We start from the raw sequence: 20,942 nt of genomic DNA, 5'->3' as shown, positions 1-20,942 counted from the left end.
CTCACCCTACAAAAACCATAGGCAACCTGAGGACAGAATGGTGAGTGTGCTCACAGGTATGAGACCATGAAATTCTGACTTGCAGTCTGACAAGTGCACAGGGGAAGATGAGGGGGAGTGGAGGGAGAGGCATACAGAAGACTCCTGGCTCACAAACAAAGGGTGCCCACTTAAGAAGAGAAAGGACTCCGCGTCCCAGGTACCCACCGCCCATTTCTGCTTCCTAGTGAGAGGAAACGAACAGTTCCTGCTCAAGTTAAGAAGGGTCAAGAAACTGTATAGCACAGGGAACTATAATCAATATCCTGTGATAAACCATAATGGGAAAGAACATGAACAAGAATATATACCTGTAATTGAATCACTTTGTTATACAGCAGAAATTAACACAACATTGTTAATCAGCTATACTTCAATAGAATTAAAAAAAAAGAAGAAGAAGGAAAAGGGGAAGGAGGGCTGTATGTGTGTCTGTCTTAGCCCCTTTAGGGCCATGAACAATTCACACTGGAACTGAAACGCACACAAGTCTTAAGATTTAGATATCAAAAAATGATAGGCTCAAGGTACTTCTATGGCAAATATGCATCATATTTAACCCACTAGAATTGAAATGGTAATAATGGTGCTAAACTAATATAATTTTTTAATTGAAATGTAGTTGATTTACAATATTGTGTTAGTTTCAGATGTACAGCAAAGTGATTCAGTTATATATTTTTTTCAGATTATTTTCCATTATAGGTTATTACAAGATATTGAATATAGTTCCCTGTGCTATACAGTAGGACCTTGTTGTTTATCTAGTTTATATACAGTAGTTTGTATCTGCTAATCCCAAACTCCTAATTTATCCTTCCCCTACTCCCTTTCCCCTTTGCGAATCATAAATTTGTTTTCTGTATCTGTGACTCTTCAGCACATTTCTTAATTTCAGCCCCGCCCTCCCATTATGAAGAGCATGGGACCTAGAATCAAACCTGTGTGGAAATACGGGCGTCACTACTCACAGGCTTGTGGGACTTCAGGCCGACGCCCCAACTTTCTGAGTGTCCCTTTCCTCATCTGCAAAATGGGACAATGCCTGATTGCAGATGACAAGGATTAAGTGGAATCAAATACAATGGATGGTAGAGTGACTGACAGTGTGTGGAGAAATAAATATCCGTTTCATTCTTCTTCCGGCACTGAACTCGGACATTTCAAAAGTTTTACAGAAATGACCATCAGGCCCGAAGACCAGAATCACTCTTCAGTGTGCGTGGCTCACGCTCTCTCTTTACTGGAGGGAGGTTTTCCCTGCAGTAGTAATCTCCTTGGTCGCGGCGGTGGAGAGTCTCGGATTGTCAGAGCTGCGAGCCAGAGTGGCTGGGACTAGAAGTCGCGGGCCCTCCTCTCTCCCTGGCGTCTGGCCCGGGCTGCGGTGGGACGCGACTCCGCCTCCCCGGCTGCCCCGCCGACCCGAGCGCGGCGCGCAGTGGGAGCTGGGGCCCGGGGCGCCGAGGGGAGGCCGCGCTCCCACCGCCCGCGGACCGAGGGGGCGTCGGACGCTACCGGCCGCCCGCGGAGATGTGACCCGGCCCCGCCGCCCATGTGCGCCCCCCGACCCCCAGCGAAGGCGGCTGCCATAGGGGCCCCGGCACCCGGCCTCCCGGCCCTGCCGCTGCTACTGCTGCTGGTGGCCGCGCCGACGGGACGTGCAGGTAGGAGTGTCGCGCCGGGGCCGCGACGACCGCCCAGCTCCGGCTGGTTTCGGCCCTCCAGCCCCCGGGTTTCGCTTTCAAGCGCGCAGAGCGGGAGGAGCGCGGGTCAGCGCCGGGTGCCCCGGAGTCCCAGGGAGAAACTCGCCGCTGCCTCGCGCGGGCCGGCTTCAGGGTCAAGTTCGCGCTCTCCGCGTTCCACACTTTTCGTTGCGGGAGTTGCGGGCGAGGTAGAGGAAGGTTGACGGTGGTCGCTCCGAGCGGTTCCCACAGCTGGTAACTTACGGTCGGTGACAGTGACCTTTCGCATTGCACTCGCCGGCACGTCGCAGGCTCCCGCCACCCACGCCGTGGCCGCACCGACCTGGCCCCTTTCAACAGAGCACCCCAGGGAAGGAGGCGATGTCTGCGCTTTAAAAATCAAACTTCCTGAAAGAGTGGGCTTTGAGGGAACCGGGGTTAGAAAGTGCAGCGTTTCTAAAGTAAGATCTTTCTGGGCACGTCATTTTTTTCCTTTGCAGTTTTGATCTTGTACATATATGTGCTCTTTGATTTTTTTGCAAGTAACAAAACTTTGAACTGATCCATGACATAGGTAACTCAAGGCTTTTTGGTTTTAAGTTTTAACTCTCTACCATCTGGAATCCAGTAAACCAGAATGATTCATTAACCTGATTTCTTTTTTTTTTTTCCTTCTGCATTTCTGGTGTATGAGAAAAAGAAATTTTTTTAAAGCAAGATATCTAGGACCCTCCTTTTTTTTTTTTAAAGTTAAAGCAACACAACTTCCCAGAATACTGTACAGGTTTGGTACAGATTTGATCCAGGCTTCCATGTTTTTAACCCAGAGCTGAACAATGACAGTGAATGCAGGAAGAAAGTTGTTCATGAAACTGCAGTGTCCTTAGTAGTCAAAGAAAAAGTTACTAAAGTTCAATATAGTTACAAAGGTAAGAATTGTGTGCATATAGATCTTGGAGCGATTTTTGGACAACAGACATTATACACAAAAAGTTTCTCTTCTAAATCCTAAAGTTACCAGAAATTGTAGTTCTTTTGTCTTGTGATAAATATTCTTAGGTGAGCTGAATGGGAAGGTCTGCTCCTGACCTATCCAGATACAGAACCTCAACTAACAGATATGAATTTAGTTGTTTCTATTTCTAATCAAAGAAATAAAGCTTGCTCCTTAATTGGGTTGGGAGGCTGACATTAGAAGGTAATAATATTCTTGGCTTCAAAGCAAAATTGGGGAAAAAACAAAACAGAAGAAACTCTTTTCTGACCCACGAGACCCAGGTAGTTTCTTAGCTCTTCTTAAAGAGTTCCTGTCCTCTTCTGGGCCTCCAGACACCCTGAGGACTGCTGGGAAAACCAGGTGAGAAGGCATATGTGGTTACATGGATACCATACCTGACTCTTAAGAGAGAGCTATTCTACCTTGATGGATCCGCCACCGTATCGGCTGAGCAATGTGAACCTTCTGATAGTTATATGACATTACCATTCTCCAGTAGGCGAATTCTTTAATTTTTCGAAATTTTAGCACAAAAGTTCGAAGTCACACAACTCTGTGATTGGATCAGGCTGTACAATACCAAACATCCAAAAAGAAAGAAAAATAATTCAGTGTGGCATCAACATTTTAGGAAAGTTCTTCGTAGTTCATTTCAGGTAAACTTGTAAAGGAATTCAGAACGTCTGTGCCACTCCTTCAAGGCAGGAGGGATACACATCTGGACCTTCACTCTCTTATGTCTCTAGGGACAGAAGTTTCACCAGGAAGTTTATCACTGTGGTTTATCAAACCCTGCCCTGCTGGCCCAATCCCATGTCTTATTCCTCAGTGAAGATAAAGAACCGAGATGACTTTCCAAGGTCATGTATCTCCTCTCCTCAAGCCCTTCAGAGGCTTCCATCTGAATTCTCCTACGTGGTCTTATACGGCTCACTCCTGCCCGTCTCTCCAGCCTTGCCTCACATCACTTAATTCCTGCTATCCCGGCCTTTTTCCAGTTCCTAGAGCAAACCAAACCGTTTTCCGTCTCAGGACTTCATACTTGCAGTTTCTTGTGCTGGAATCTTCCTGTCCACTCTGTCCCCAGCTAACTCCTATTTAGACTTAGCATCTCTCCTCCAATGTGTGTCCTTCAAGGAGAGCTTCCCAGAATCCCCAAAGAGGGAAAAAATATTGTTCATTATGCCTATGAACAAATGAGCCAAATTCTAGGTTTGGAGCTTTTGAATGCAGTCTATTACAGCATCTCTTCTTATTAGAACTAATATACTATAATTAACAGAATGAGGGTATTTGTTGAAGTGTCTCTTCTTTGATATAAACACAACAGCATCAGGTATTTCACTGAGAAATTATTTCAAGATATTTTTCAAACACACACAAATGATTCCAGTGAACTAATTAAATTTTCTTCATTATTTTCTTCTTTTTAGTTTTTAGTTTTGAACTATTTTGAGACTAACAGAAAAGCTATAGAAATAATAGAGCTCTCATAAACCCCTCACCCGGTTTCTCTTAATTTTAACATGTTACGTAACTGTGGTACAGTGTTCAGAATGAGGAAATTAACATTGGTATAGTATCGACACTATTCACTAAACTATAGACTTTGTTCCAATTTCACTCTTTTTCCCACTAATTCCCCTTTTCTGTTCCAGGATCAATCCAGGATCCTCATTACACTTAGTTGCTGTGTCTCCTTCCTCTCTTCCAATCTATGACAGTTCCTCAGATTCTCTGCTCTCGTGTCCTTGATATTTTTGAAGAGTTCTTGTCACCTCTTCCTCAGGCTGCCCCTCAGTGTGGGTTCATTTGAAGTTTCCTCTTGATTAGAGTGAGGTTATTCCTTTTGGGCAATAATACCACAGAGATTATGTTGTCTTTCCCAGCGCATCGTATCAAAGGGTTTATGGTGTCAATATGTCTTCTTCCTGGCGATGTTAACCTTGATCATTTGGTTTAGGTGGTGTCTGCAGGGTTTTTCACTGTATAGTTACTATTTTCGCTTTCTGATTAATAAATACATTGTGGGAAGATACTTTGAGATCATGCAAATATCCTGTTTCTCCTCAAACTTACACCCACTAATTTTAGTATTCATCAGTGGGTACTGAATGCAACAACTATGATGCCTAATGGTGATTTTTTTAATTTCATTTTTTCCTTCTCTATTTATTAAATTGGAATTCTAATGCAAAGAAGAGCAGTTACTTCTCCCCCATTTATTTATTTATTCAATTGCTTAAATATATCAATATGGACTCATAAATATTTACTTTATTCTTTGCGTTATAATCCAATACTATTATTATTAATTTTGCTGCTCAAATTGTTTCAGCTTTGGCCATTAACAGCTCTTTTAGTTTGGCTCCCATGTCCTTTCAACAAGCCCCATTCTTTTTAAGCATTTCATTGCTTTCTAGCAACATAAAATGTTTCAGGTTCATCTTGTATTTTCCCTTCCCCAGGGCTGAATCAGCTACTTCCCCAAGGAGCTCTAGCTCCTTCTACTGGAGAATAGGATCTAGAAACCAAAATCTAGTTGCCAGGCATACTCATTGCTACTGGAATGTTGTTTCTAGGCTCTCTCAGTGGACAGAGATGGAAGTTATAAATATGTATACTAACCCAGGCATCCACACACATCTGTATTTCTGTATCTATATGTATGTGTCTATGTATACAAAAGACGATAAGCTTACACTGATACCTCTGATTCCAAGAGCACAGAGTTCATTGTCTTTCCTTTCTTTATTTGTAGCTTCTTTCTCCAACAGTGAGAAACCTGATATCATTATCTATGATAGATTTACTTATTTCTTCATTTCTCTAGTTTAGAGTTTCAGAAGTATTAACCCATGCTCCTATGAGAAGGACATTTACTAACTAGATTATAGTATCTCTATACAGTTCTTTTGTCTTTAGCTTTATAATACCCAGTCAAGATACTGTTGACCAAAGTTACTTAGATTAGACCAGTTTTCCTTCACCTTCTTTACTGTGGTTATATTGTCTATTTGTAATCAGGTTAGGTTCATTTGTTACTGTTTGTATTTCCGTTGGGGTTTCCCACATGCTAGTTGGTTTTGTTTGTTGATTTGGGGGTATTTGAAGGGTATGTGAGACATTACTGTGGTTTAAGAGTCAGAGATGTACCAAATGGTACACTTGGAGAGGGTTTGCCCCCTCATCATCCTTACAATCTGGTTCCTATTCTTATTCCATGTCACCCCCGTAGGTAACCAGTCTCCTTAGTTACTGGATTATCCTTCCTGTATTTCTTTTGCACCAGTGAACAGATATGTGTGTGTTTTCTCATATTCCCCTTCTTTCTTACACGAAACCTAGCATACTACAGGTTCTCTTTTCCACTTAGCATTTTTTGACTTAACAGGATATGTCTTTTCTGCTTCACAAATCCATAATCCTCAAAGGTAGGCCCTGACTGTACCAGCCAAATTCATATCAAGGCTAAATCATTTCTGAATCTTGCTTCAACTTCACATGACAACACCTGGTTTTAAACATACTGTATGCGAATAGTGAAGACCTCGGTCTACATCTGGCTGCTCTACTGCAGCTAAAGCAGGATTTGTCTTCTCAAATGTTCTTTCCATCAAACAAGCTTGTCCTCTTTTCCAGCTTCTCTCCCATTGTCTTTGGAGCAGACATGAGGCATTTCTTGTACATTTGCATGTACATTTATCATTTATTGGCTATTATATAGCTCCTCATTGATCAGCTCGAAGCCCATCCCCAGCATGTCTGGAGAGCATGATATACCTGAGATCTAAGCGTGTGGCTATAGGTATCACCAGCCTCCCCTTTCAGAAGATGTGCTCCTACTACCTGTAGCTATTTATTCAGCTTCCTATAGAACAAATCCAGGAAAGGCAGAATTTGCTCCCTAGAGAACAATTAAGGAGATCTGTTACCCACAGGAGGTGGCATGATATACGACCAAGGCGGTAGGGCTGAGGAGGGGCGTCAGTTCCCCGAGTGCACCTTTCCATACAGCTCTGACTCAGAGCCATAGGTAGGATGCAGATTTTGCATTTAAGCCTAAACTTTAGACAAAGACAATAAGCAGTAACATACATTTTTAATTTTTAATATTAATGCTATAAAACTAATACTTTAGTATAAGCATCTCATAAAACATTATGAGCATAAAACGTTAACTATTTTTAAGTGCTTGGCGTAGTGCTTTTCACAAATGTCACTCAGTAAATTTGCCTTTTTGGTTTGGTTAAAAGGCATCTTTCATTATATGCATGTTTTTTTTGTTTTGTTTTGTTTTGTTTTGTTTGCGGTACGTGAGCCTCTCACTGTTGTGGCCTCTCCTGTTGTGGGGCACAGGCTCCGGACGCGCAGGCTCAGCAGCCATGGCTCACGGGCCCAGCTGCTCCGCGGCATGTGGGATCTTCCCGGACCGGGGCACGAACCTGTGTCTCCTGCATCGGCAGGCGGACTCTCAACCACTGCGCCACCAGGAAAGCCCTGCATGATACTTTTAAAATGACTCTCTACTTTCATCTTTTTCTTCATGTACAATTTTACCAGGTATCTTTGACATGTTTACTTCCATGATGATTAAAAAAAAAGACTGCTAAGTATTAGCTGCAGCTTAAGGTAGTATATATTTTAAGAAGTGAAATCATTTTATTCATCTTATTTATAACATTACCTTTATGCTATGATTGTGATGTTCTGACAGCATTTTTACTTTTTCTTGGTCCACATTTATGATTATTTGACTCAAAAGGTGATACTAGAAAAATGAATTAAATCTCTGTAATCTGTCTCAAGATGTGTCAATTCCATATAAAATTGGAGAACAAGAGAACTGTTTTTAAAGCTGAAGACAATACAGTTAAGTACTTCCTCTGCTTTATTTTCAGAATTCCTTTTGATATAGAAAACTAGGCTTGAAAGGGCCTTAAAATCCCGTCCAACTGCTTCCCTTGTGAATCTTCCCTGCGACATAACTTCAGAATCATTACCTATCTGCTGTTGGAGCACCTCTCATCACAGGAAACTTGATACCTGACACCCAAGACAGGATGTCCTGTCTTTGTAGACTTCCAGCTACTAGAATGTTCTTCCCATGAACGAGCTGAGGTCTTGATCTCTTTCATCTTGTCCCATTGTTGGTCCTCACTCTAAGCTGATGAAGTCATGCAGAAAAGGCTGCTCAGCTCGTTGACTGCAACCATCACATTTCCTCTGTCTTCATTCATCTCAGCTAACCACCTCCCCAGTTGTGTCATGCCAGGCCCCTCTCCCTCCTGGTCTTTTCTGTATGTGTGTGTTCCAGATTGTCTGTAAGTTCTCAGGCATACTCACTATAGATCATGATGACATGGCTGGTCTGCCAGATTTTAATCACTGCCCCTGGCATGTTGGTCCTTAAGTGATTCAGCATCAGTTTCCTGGTGAACAAAGGGTTCCTGGTGCCTAAAAGTTACCCTCCCTTTTTACCTTTGTTGTCTTTTCCTATAAGACACAGACCTTGACCCCTCATTTAAACTCAGAATTTCATATTAATACAATTTCATTTTGTGGAGGCAATTTTCTTTCTCTTCTCAGAATACAGAGAATGGAAGGATGGCATGATGTTTTATCTAGAGCACATGATGTCTGTCACGGTGGACTTTAATGCAATTAAAGAGACTCTTTTCTGGAAAGGAAGTTTTTATTGATTACAAATATTATCTATTCAAAGTCAGTTCTGTTTTTCAAGTGTGGTGGTCACCACAGTGCACGTTGAGACACCAAAATGGCTTCCACTCAGCTTCTCCAATCACTTTATGCACCGCCTCATCAAATGCCAGCTCCACCTCTAGGCACAGAGAATGGGCATACCTTGTCCTATACAGATTTGTCAGGAAGTTTTCCTTATACTTCTTGAGTCTCAACATGTATGCCTTTAATCCAGCCCCCTGAAATTTTCCATTCCATACCGTTAACATGTGTTTTTTGGTGATATGAGATATTTTGGCAAGTGTATCCTCTTAGTGGAAGCATTTGTTTACATTACTTCCGCCATTTAAATTTCCTCTTTTTCAACTTTGCAGACATTTTTGTTTTCTCCTACATCAATCCCTCCATCCTTACTTCCAGGTTACTTGGCAGCCCTTAAAGCATTCATTCTTCTCTTAAATAAACATTGTGTTCATTTTTGAGGAAGGATACAAGGAACAGACACCTACTATATTACTTTCCTGAGGCTGCCATAACAAAGTACCACAAACTGGGTAGCTTAAAATAACATAAATGTATTATCTCACAGTTCTGGAAGCTAGAAGTCTGAAATCAAGATGTTGGCAGGGTTGATTCCTTCTGAAGGCTGTAGGGGAGCATCTGTTCCACGCCTCTCTCCTGGCATTTGGTGGTTGCTGGCATTCCTTGGCCTGTTGAGCATCATTCCAATCCTCTGCCTTCACACACTGTTCTCTCTGTCTCTTCACATAATCTTCCCTCTGTGCATGTCTCTCTTTGCGTCCAAATTTTCTGTTTGTATAAGGATACGAGTCATGTTGGATTGAACCCCACCCTAATGACCTCTTTTAACTTGATTACCTCTATAAAGACATTATATCTAATTAAGGTTACTTTATGAGGTACTGGAGACTAGGATTTCAAAATATTTCTTTGTGGGGCCACAGTTGAATTTATCACACCTACCATACCCTCAACGGCTTGTAGGGCAGTGAGCAGGACTCATGAGCTTGGCTTCTAAAGTGGAGAAAAGCTACTTTTTCAACCCCATGCAGTTTTCCTCCTCAACGTGTTTATCAGTCTGTGTCCACTGCCAAAAGGAAACCTTTGCAGAAGTCTCACGCCTGAAAGGCTCTCCTGAGAATGTAGAGGGCAGAGATGAGTCGTCTCGTGTACTTTCCATAACGTGAACATAAAAGATAGCCACCATTTTGCAATATGTACAAACATGGAATCATTATGTTGTACACCTTAAACTAATACATTATATGTTAATTATACCTGTTTTTTAAAGAGGAAAGAAACGTCAATGGGTATGTAATAAAGATGGTGGAGTTTAAATTTCTTCGGCAGAGGGGTTCACTCTCATCAGACCTCCATCTCTGTTCCTCTATGTGGCACGTTCATTGCAAAATCTTCACTCTTGCTCCAGCATGGACCATTTTCATACTTAAGGCTGACTATCCATATGATTCCAAGTCAGCCTCCTCCTCCATTTTAGATTAAAGTATAAAAGAAGTAAAAGGTCCTCTGAGTTATCTTACTAAATGCGTTACGTTGTTATTTTTAAAATTTGCTGATAGTTTTTAGGTGCAAAATAGAATATCACGTATGCCTTAGGAGCAAATAACTTAGGGGAATGAGGTATTTGAGGTGGTCAGATTTAATGAAAAAGAATTATCTTCATACCCCACACATTCATTTTGAGTTTTCATAAGTTAAAATACAACTTGACACAATGTGATTTTTAAATAACCTTCTTTTGAGCACTTTTCATTTATTCAATATCATTCATTCATACATATCAGGAACTGTTTTCGGTATTGAGGTGAACAAGAAAACAAGGCTCTTTCTTCGTGGAGCTTTTAACCTCGGGTGATTACATCACAGTATAAATGCCAGAACTGAGGAAACCAAGCTTCTTTAGAAGCACAGAGCAAGGCAACTGATCTAATCTAGGAGTCAGGCAGGGCTTCCTATGAAAAGGGAAAGTGAGACTTATGAGAATTGGCAATATACTTGTTATATTTTTCATTTAAAATGCTAGCAAGAAAATAAAGTTAAATCCTGTTCTAAGCATCTTCTATCTATAAACTACCACGTAGTTAACATTCCTTTTTCCCACCTACATTTCTTTCTTGTAAAACTACAAATCAACCAACAAAACCCAACAACAAATAGCAGAATCCTATGAAACAGATGATTTTTTTCTGACAATGGTATTGCCAGGTGGGTGGGAGTAAGGAGCTTTGCAGCTGTAGGACAGCTCGACCTCGAGGTCACTGACAGCTTCAACAGGTCACTGTGGTCTGCGGCTCTGTGCAATACTGAATCCAACCACAAACAGGTATCAAAAGGCTCCCTTGTTACAGCTGTGGTTTTCTAAGAGGGCTGGTGCCCGAGGCGCTCTTTCTCACTTCCTGAATCAACACAGTCCTTTGAAGGCTCTGTTAGCTTTAACAGCAAGAGCAAAGGGAATGTCTTCATTGATCCATTCTCTGAGTTGATCCTGGAGAGGTTCCAGTGTTGTCAGTGCCTTTGCCTCTTCATGGGTGGCCTCTTCACTGTTGCTCTGCTTTTATCCTGACCAGTGTTTTTTAATATCTTTGTGGTAGGATAACCACCTCAGAGAGCTGATCTTCAGCGAGCCCCCTGTCCACTTTATCACATTTAGTTACACAACTTCATTGAGGCTTAATTCAACCCTGAAGAGGTGTGATGTAAGCCCTGGTCACCATCAAAAACATCAAAGCATTGACTTGTCACTATGGAGGAGAGTTAACCTATTGAAAAATATTGCACCTTTCTGACAGTGTTTTTGATGGCTGCTGTACACTTCTGTCTTCATCTTGTTTGACTGCAAAGTCTGAGATCACACTCTCAACCTCGTTTGCCTCAAAATCGCAATCAACAGCCAAGAGAAGTAAATACTACTAATTACTTCCAAATCTCCACTAAGTAATTATTTTTGTCTCTCTTTTTCTATTAATTTTTTCTCACATTTTTACCTTGATTTTCTCTCTGAAAATTTCAAGTGATGGAGATGTTAATGGAAGAATCACATTACTTATGTGAGGATAAAAAGAAGTACTATGATTTATGAAAATTATTTGAAAAATAAAGTGGACGATGTATGTTGATATTTAGTAAACACCTATTGATGGAACTGGGAGTTCCCAACAGCTATTCTTTCCAATACCTTAGTGGTTTCAAATGGTTTGTCTTTGACTCTGTTCTTTCTTTTAACTTTTCCTTTCTGAGGCAAGTTATCAAGTTGTAGAGACTCCAGCCCACATTTGAATCTATTTTTCCATAGTTACTATGATATTCAATTTGGATAAACACTTTGGAGATCACAAAATGTGGAGAAACATCAAGTCCTTGGCCTCAAAAAGCAAGTCTGAAAGGGAAGGGAAGGGAAGACATACATACAAGAGATGACATAAGGAAGTGGGACTGATTTTCTAACAACGGGACCAACATATTCAAATTAATAATGGCATCTTCAAAATAGTCATTTTAGGAGGCTGTGCACAAAAATCTCACAACGTATTTCCTAAACTCCTTTTTTCAGAGTTCTCAATAGAACCTGTATGCATTGGTCAGATTAAGGTTTGCCATTAAGTGGCAAACCTTCATCTTGGAGGCGTGGTTTAATTTTCAAAAGCATTCAAAGCCACTTCCAACCAACTTGGGTAATCAAGCTAAGAAATGCTATGTTGGGCAAAAACAAGGTGTGACTATAAAAAAAAATGAGATGGAATTTTTTGCATGTATGCAAGCAACCGCTGAAGACAGTTGTAGCTGAAAGGAAGCATGCCCCAGATGCCAGAGCTGAGCAGTACCAGGAAATAATTATAAACCCTCCCAAGGGAACTGCTTGGACAATGCATACTCTTTTTGATGGGTAAATGCCAATATATTTATTTTAAGAAGTAGTCTCAACCTTAAAGTCCTACCTGCTCTCAAGCACCAACAGCAATATTCCAAAACATGTTGAAGCACATAGATTTACTTATTGAGGTGTGGCTATAAAGAAGTAACATGCTTTTTATGTATGACTTATATATCGCTCATCCATATAAAAGTTCACATACCTGGCAGGGAAAGCATGTATTGATGGATTGTGTCCCAGATTCAGAAAATATCTGCTCTGTGAGAGCAGGGCCTTCTGTGTGTTTCTGTCTGCCACTGCACCCTAGTAACTATCAATTTCTGTTTCTAGTAGGTGCCCAGTAATGAGGTTGAATGAATGATGTGACTAAGTACCCTTCCACCAGAAAAAACTTCAATGAAGGAGAAATACTAGGGTTTTCCTCATTGAATTCCTTGTGTGTGTGTGTGTACATATTTTTATTCACACTGAGAAAAGATAGGGAAAAACAGCATATGAAGCATTTGCATTTTTAAGGATTGAACTCCTCATTGAATTTCGTATATATCTCCTTAGAAGCAGTCATCTGTAACATGCACACTTTCCAATGATCATGCAATCTCTTCTTCCCACAACACTGCTCCTTGAAGCGTTCCCTAAAGGCAGTGAGTGTCCTAGTAGAGAACCCTGTTGTCCTCAGAGCACTTGGGCTCAAACAGCTTCCAGATGGCTGAATAACCACAGGCAAATCAGTCAGCCTCTCTGGGCCTCTATCTAATCAGCTGTAAAGGGAGAATAGTAACCATGGAAGACAATACTGAACTAATGATTATTGAGCTCTTTCTTTGTACCAGGCACTCTTTTGGGAACCTTATTTAATCATTCCAACAAGCCTATGAGGCAGATAATATTATTGTTTTATTTTACAAATGAGGAAATGGAGTACAGAGGCTAAATAACTTACTTCAGGGCACACAGCTTAGGTCAGCTGTAGAACAGGGAGTAGGTCCCAATGTGGCTCTAGAACTCTTGTTCTTAAAACTTCTGTCTGGGGGCTTCCCTGGTGGCGCAGTGGTTGAGAGTCCGCCTGCCGATGCAGGGGACACGGGTTCGTTCCCCGGTCCAGGAAGATCCCACATGCTGCGGAGCGGCTGGGCCCGTGAGCCATGGCCGCTGAGCCTGTGCGTCCAGAGCCTGTGCTCCGCAACGGGAGAGGCCACAACGGTGAGAGGCCCACGTACCGCAAAAAAAAAAAAAAAAAAAAAAAAACTTCTGTCTGACCTACTCACATAAACAATTATTAGAAGCCAATGAGATAGGGCAGGTGGCAGTGCCCTGTATAACATTCAGTATACTATTAAGAGAAAACAGGCAGTATGCAAGTACAGCAGCAAGTGGGCAAAGAAATAATAGAGAAATTGTAGCGGGATTGGTAAAGGAAGATAATTGAGTTCAGAGGAACTAATGTTAACATCAAACCGTACTTTCTCCTTTACAGAAGACAATTAAGTATATTTTCTCAGGTAAATAGTTCCTGAATAACATTTCAAGTGTTCTTTAGATGATTCACTTTCTAAGGGCACTTGATATATGTAATATATGTCAAGGCGGAAAAGAGGAAAGAGAAGTTAATATTTTTCAGGAGAGATAATTTATACCTTAAGACAAAAGAAAATATGCCTTTCCTTTCAGCACGATGAAGTTACAACAATATTTAATCTGTTTGAAGGCAGTGACACTGTTTGGCTCTCTTTTGGTGGAGGTTGGGATGAGATACTTCCAACTTTTGCTTCCTGAAACTGGTTAATCACCCTCTGGTGCTTTTTGTACATCGATTGTTTTTAACCCCATTTCCCACAACAGAAAACTCATTCAGGAGGTGATTTTTTTTTTCTTTTTTTGCGGTACGCGGACCTCTCACTGTTGCGGCCTCTCCCGTTGCAGAGCACAGGCTCCGGGCGCGCAGGCTCAGCGGCCATGGCTCACGGGCCCAGCCGCTCCGCAGCATGTGGGATCTTCCCGGACCAGGGCACGAACCCATGTCCCCCGCATCGGCAGGCAGACTCTCAACCACTGCACCACCAGGGAAGCCCCAGGAGGTGATTTTTTTTTCTTTTTTTGGTCTTACAAGCAGAGTAGGTATTTTCCTATTTTGAAAGACACTTGTAAGATGTAGCAACCACTTACCATGGGCTGCTCTTCCTTCATTAAAAAGCATCTGTTGAGTATCTTCTGACTGTGTATAGTGTAAGTTTCCCAGGATGATTTCAAGCTATCAGGGTTTGGTGGTTCAGACTGTGTCACCCTCATCCAGATGCTCATGTGAATCCGGGTCTTGCCCTTTCTCTACAATTTATGTGAGCCCAGTGGTCCCTGGTTAGTTCAGTTCAAAAGTATTTATTTGAGGGCTTCTCTGGTGGCTCAGTGGTTGAGAGTCCACTTGCCGATGCGGGGGACATGGGTTCGTGCCCTGGTCCGTGAAGATCCCACATACCGCGGAGCGGCTGGGCCCGTGAGCCATGGCCACTGAGCCTGTGCGCCCGGAGCCTGTGCTCCGCAACGGGAGAGGCCGCAACAGTGAGAGGCCCGCATACCAAAAAAAAAAAAAAAAAAAAAAATTTATTTGAGAGGCACTGGGGATACAAAGAATCTTATAAGACATGGTGCTCTGGGTCAAACAGCTCAGAGCCTAGTGATTCCTTCACTGCTTCAGCTTCAGAAAGACAGATGGGGCTGGAGGTCTGGAGGCTTTCTCTGGGCAAAGGTGGGCAGGGCTTCCTCAATGCTGAGGTTCCCTTGTTAATCATGAGCTTGAGAAACTTGAATGGCCCCAAAGGGAAGTCCCCAAAAGTGGACACATTTGACTGTTCAGCCTCTTGTAGTCTGGTGGTTTTCCTCAGGAGTGAATGAGCATACTGTCCATAACGGGAAACTCAGAAAGCCTCAGCCCCAGAAGAGAGAGGTTTGGGTAACCACGAGCCTGATTAACCTTTGTGAGTTCACTCTGAAAACCTCACCACTTTTTTACCAGTGTTCATCAGGCACTAATTTATGCATAGACTTTTCCCACAGTATAATGAAATGGAAATACCTTTTACTGTCAGGCGTATAATTAAAGCTGCAACATACTTAAGATGACGACCTTAGTATTATCTTGGAGGCCATTAAGAAAATGTCACATACCATTTCATTCCACCTACAGAAAGGTAACTATAAGATAATTCTTGGAACTAATGTAGCAGCCACATTTTATAAAACTCCACTAATGAAGCTGTCAAAGATTTACCCATTTCAAATTCCATTTATTTGTTCTTTTTCTACTAGAAGGACGCAAGAGGAGATAGAGGACTTTTTCTTTTTGGTGTTATAACATAGATGAAGCTGGGCTAGAAGACTTTCCCAAAGGCCAAGATATAATGAGAGGAAAATAAACACTGAAAGGGAACACAAGTCTAAATGACATGATTTACAAGCTATAGCTAACCCACCATTACTTAGGAGTTCATTAAGTGGACCCCTTCTTGCTGACCCCTCACAGCTTTGTTAGGACAGAAGCCATCTTTTTGGTTGTTGTTCATTGGTTAATTTTTTTCCTTTTTTAAATTGAAGTAGAGTTGATATACAATATTACATAAGTTACAGGTGTACCATATAATGATTCACAATTTTTGAAGGTTATACTCCATTTATAGTTATAAAATATTGGCTATATTCCCTATGTTGTACAATATATCCTTGTAGCTTATCTTATACATAATAGTCTGTGCCTCTTATTCCCCTCCCCCTCTACTGCCCTTCCCCACCTCCCCACTGGGGACCACTAGTTTGCAGAAGCCATCTTAAATACCCATTATCCAAGGGGGGTCCCCTCAAGTCCCCCTCCATTGCCCAGTGTCCATACCCCGGTCAGGGAAGCTCAAAGGGAGCCTGGAGTTCTTGTCCCTTTCTGAGGTCTTCTGTGTTTCATTTTCTCCTCAAAGACCAGCCTCCTACCCAGTGACTGTCGTCAGGAATGCCCACTCCCTTTAGGGGAGACCATGCATACCCTCCACAACATCACAACATAATCATGTTATTAAAATAGTACAAGCCAGTACTCTAAATGGAGGCACACATGGAAAAATAAGGCGGCTTTTAGTTCCCAAAGATACTATAAGAGGAAGGTACCAAAATTGTAAAGGCACAAAAACCGCAGAGCTAGTTAGGGTTTTGTGGGTGATTTGGTGTGACTAATGAACATAGTGCATTTGGCAGAATTACAAAAGGCGAGGCCAGACCAGACCATGGAGAACTTTGTGTACCAAACCGAAGTTGTAATGGTATAGCACTCCCAGAAATAAAATTATGTGTGCTAATCCAACAGCTTCGTGATTTGGGATATGAAATGGATGGACTTTGAGAGGATCAGAGCTGTACTTCCAGGCCATCAATCTATGCAAACAAAAATGCTTTTGTTACCCATGAATTGGCACATGATATCAATGTGGGTGTGACATATTTTCTCTTTGGTGTTGATTAAATGATCTTATCGATACTGGCAGGTTAGGAAAATGACTTATCTCAACTGGAACATTTATTCAGGAGTGTTTTCCAAACTGGAGACAAACAGTGCCTACAACTTTGTGAAGATGAAAACACCACAAGGAAATATTAGTTACCAGTTGTTCTTTTTTAAATACTGTTTCTCCTCCTCAAAAACAAAGTGCTAATTCTATTTTTATCCCTCTTTTGCATCATCAAAAGGGCAAATATTTCTTGATAAATCCTCATCTGTTGATTTAGCTTTCACAGCACAGCAACTCTCTTACTGATGTGACTCTCATATCTCTGCTTCATCAGGGGGTACTGTTTCTATTTTGAAAAGAGTGCTCCCAGCTGCGCCCACCTCACCCTCCATATCCAACAGCCAGCCTCTCGGTGCAAGCTCAGCCTTCCTCACTGGGGCTGATGCAACTGCAGTCTTACAGGTCTCTCCATTTCTTTTCTTGCCCCCATCCAGTCTTTCTTCCTCAGTAGTGAAGTAATCCATTTGAAATACAAATAGGGCCATGGCTTCCACTGCATAAAAGGCTTCAATACTTTTCTGCTGAATTTCAATTATAACCCAGCCTCCTTCCCAGGGTTTACAAAGACCGGGGCGGGGAGGGGGCGGGGGAGAGGGGGACAGGGGTCTAACCCCTTTGAACTTCTTCAGTTACATCGTGACCCCTCTCCTCTTCCTCACATTTTCCAGCCACACTGGTCTTTTGACTGTTCCGAAGGCACGGTTTTTTTGGGTGAGCTTTTTCCCATCTCAGGAGTCTCTGCCTGGAACAGTGCCTTCCCCCTTCACAGCTGACTCCTAAGCCCCTATCTAAGTAGGTTCTGTGACCCACTACTGCAACCTTATTCCCTTTCATAACTGGGCCACCAAATTTGTGAGTATGTTTTTGTTTGTTTTTTGACTTGTGAATGGTGCTCTCTTTCCATTAGTCTGGGATCTCCACAAGGGCAGGAACATATGTGTTTATCCACCATTAGGTATCCACACAGTGGCAACTGTATTAGCTTCCTGGAGCTGCTGTAACAAAGTACCACAAACTGGGTGGCTTAAAACAACAGAAATGTATTCTCTCACAGTTCTGGAAGGTAGAAGTATGAAACCAAGGTGTTGGCAGTGCCATGCTTCCTCTGAAGCTTCTGGAGGAGGGTCCTTCTTTGCTTTGTCCACCTTCTAGTGGTAGCCAGGCTTCTTGGCTTATAGATGCATCACTCCAACCTTCCATCTTCAAATCGTGTTCTCCCTGTGTCTTCAGAACACCATTCACTGTGTCTTCAGATGGCTTTTATCATGTTAAGGCTGCCCCTGGGATAATACTTTGATTTATTGACAAGAGGATAGATATCCAAAACTGATATATTTTCTGCCTAGGCAATCAGAAAGATAATGTTAATCCAAATGAAGAATCTGAAGGATTAAAAGCTAGGATATTCTTTCCCCAGAAACAGTGTACAAAACAGCAACATCCATTTTAAAATGTATTTCTGTTAAAGGTTTTTACTACCATGTATTTACAGTGAGCTTAACTAAGCATTTATCTTTTTCTTTTAATTCAAAAAATTGTTGCTGTGATTCTCACTTGGAATTAAAGGCTAATAAGTTTACAGTCTTCTCATTGGGTTTTTAAAATTTCTTTATAAAGATGCAATGGAACTATTAAAAAGAACATTTTTCAAGATTGTGAAAGCAGGAGTCTTTTATAACATCATTGGGAATGGAGGGTGCCATTTTTTTCTTCTTCCATTTCTTCTTCCATTTAATTCACTTTTTTTTTCAGTGATTAATTTCTCTTAGTTTCTCTCAGTTTTAGACTCTTTGTTGTATTAGTTATCTAGTCCTGTGTAACAAACTGCCTCAAAACTTAGCAACTTAAAACAACAAATATTATGTCATGGTTTCTGAGGGTCAGGGGTCCAGTAATGGCTTAGCTGATGGTTCTGGCTCAGGGTCTCCCACAAGAGTATAGTCAAGGGGTAGGCTGGGGCTGTAGCCATCTGAAGGCTTGACTAGAGCTGGAGGATCCACTTCTAAACTCATTAATGTGCCTCTTGGCAAGAGACTTCATTCAGTTCTTCACCAGTTGTTGGAGGCCTGTTACTTGCCACATGTTCCTCTGCAGAGGATTGTTCACAAAATGGCAGCTGACTTTTCCCAGAGTAAATAATCCAAGAGAGAGAAATCAAGATGGCAGCCACAGTATCTCTTATAACCTAATCTTGGAAATGACGTACCATCACTTCTGTCATATTCTATTGGTCACACAGACCAACCCAGATACAGTGTGAGAGAGGAATATACAGGCTGTGAATGCCAGGAGGAGGGGATTACTGAGGGCCGTCTTGTAGGCTGGCTAACAAAACTGTGGCAATGTGTATAATTTACCCCTAATGTAAACTTGCAGAGAAGGTATATATCCATTTCACAACATTTATAATGAAATATGTTTTCTTGTCAAAAAATAGAATGGCATGATGAGAAAATTGTTTAATGTTGTAATATTGTTGTCAGATTATTAATTCTTTTATTTAACCTATTATTCCTTTTATTTAAACTATTAAAATGATTTTTTTTAGCATTTCTCTACAGAGGATTTCTATAAATTAATCCTCTATGATACAGAGTTTGGTAACATTTTGATAATTGATGTAGCTTTTCTAGAGGAGCATTTAAATGATTACAAAACACTAGTAAAAATTTCTGTTGAATCAGTGAACATTAATGATTGACAGCACATTCCAGAGTACTTTATGTCAGAAAAGCAAAATTGCTGTGTTTCCTCATAACAGTGTCTCCCCCAATTAAATTAAAATGAGGGGCTTCCCTGGTGGCGCAGTGGTTGAGAGTCTGCCTGCCGATGCAGGGGACACGGGTTTGTGCCCCGGCCCAGGAAGATCCCCCATGCTGCGGAGCGGCTGGGCCCGTGAGCCATGGCCGCTGAGCCTGCGCGTCCGGAGCCTGTGCTCCACAACGGGAGAGGCTACAACAGTGAGAGGCCCGCATACCACAAAAAAAATAATAAATAAAATAAAATAAAAAATTAAAATGAGCAGTCCATTTACTTTATTCCAAGTTATTTCTTTAAAAATTGGGGGGTACGTTTTAGGCATTTTGAGAATTCTGTTGTTTACTTATATTAAAAGTCACACATGGGCTTCCCTGGTGGCGCAGTGGTTGAGAGTTCGCCTGCCGATGCAGGGGACACGGGTTCGTGCCCCGGTCTGGGAAGATCCCACATGCCGCGGAGCGGCTGGGCCCGTGAGCCATGGCCGCTGGGCCTGTGCGTCCAGAGCCTGTGCTCCGCAATGGGAGAGGCCACAACAGTGAGAGGCCCACGTACCGCAAAAAAAAAAAAAAAAAGTCACACAGACACCAATGCTGTAGAAGATAAACCTTTGTATAGATAAACATTGAGAAAATATGCCTGGATTATAATATCTAAGATAACTGGTGTTTTTTTAATTCTCCAAACACAAATTGCCACAAATCAGACTATTCTGGTTCCTTCTCAGTTAGTTCTGTGGAGCCATGTTTTGGTAATGTTTTCCATCCACGATATTATAATACACAGTCTATTTTAATTTTAGTCTTTACAAGATGCTAACCACTCTTCACATATTAGTGTCATCTAAAAATATAGAACCACAGCATTTTAGATCTGGAAAGATCCTCAGAATTGTTTTTTTTTTAATTTTTTAAATTTTTTCATTAGTTTCTGTTTTATAACAAAGTGAATCAGTCATACATATACATCTGTTCCCACATCCCTTCCATCATGCATCTCCCTCCCTCCCACCCTCCCCATTCCACCCCTCCAGGCGGTCACAAAGCACCGAGCTAATCTCCCTGTGCTCTGCGGCTGCTTCCCACTATCTATCTACCTTACGTTTGGTAGTGTATATATGTCCATGCCTCTCCTTTGCTTTGTCAGCAGCTTACCCTTCCCCCTCCCCATATCCACAAGTCCATTCTCAAGTAGGTCTGTGTCTTTATTCCCGTTTTACCCCTAGGTTCTTCATGACATTTTTTTTTAATTCCATATATATGTGTTAGCATATGGTATTTGTCTTTCTCTTTCTGACTTACTTCACT

At 41.7% G+C, this 20,942-nt stretch overlaps 1 protein-coding gene across 2 annotated transcripts in view; it reads left to right on the top strand.

Moving 5' to 3' along the window:
* Positions 1 to 1,369: 1,369 nt before the first annotated feature.
* The window catches only part of IL20RA (interleukin 20 receptor subunit alpha), a 44,663-nt gene continuing 25,090 nt past the window's right edge, over positions 1,370 to 20,942 (top strand). Inside the window, exon 1 of one of the 2 annotated variants that reach the window (XM_081251032.1) lies at positions 1,370 to 1,703. In XM_081251032.1, the coding sequence (XP_081107158.1) occupies positions 1,592 to 1,703 (112 nt within the window). In that variant the 5' untranslated portion in view covers positions 1,370 to 1,591. The remainder of the gene's footprint in view (positions 1,704 to 20,942) is intronic. The other variant, XM_081251033.1, reaches the window with a different exon arrangement.

Source organism: Mesoplodon bidens, assembly GCF_964165515.1.
Source record: "Mesoplodon bidens genome assembly, chromosome: 12".
NCBI classification, from domain to species: Eukaryota; Metazoa; Chordata; class Mammalia; order Artiodactyla; family Ziphiidae; genus Mesoplodon; species Mesoplodon bidens.
Note: the sequence above shows the minus strand (reverse complement) of the source record. Positions and strands in the feature narration are given on the sequence as shown.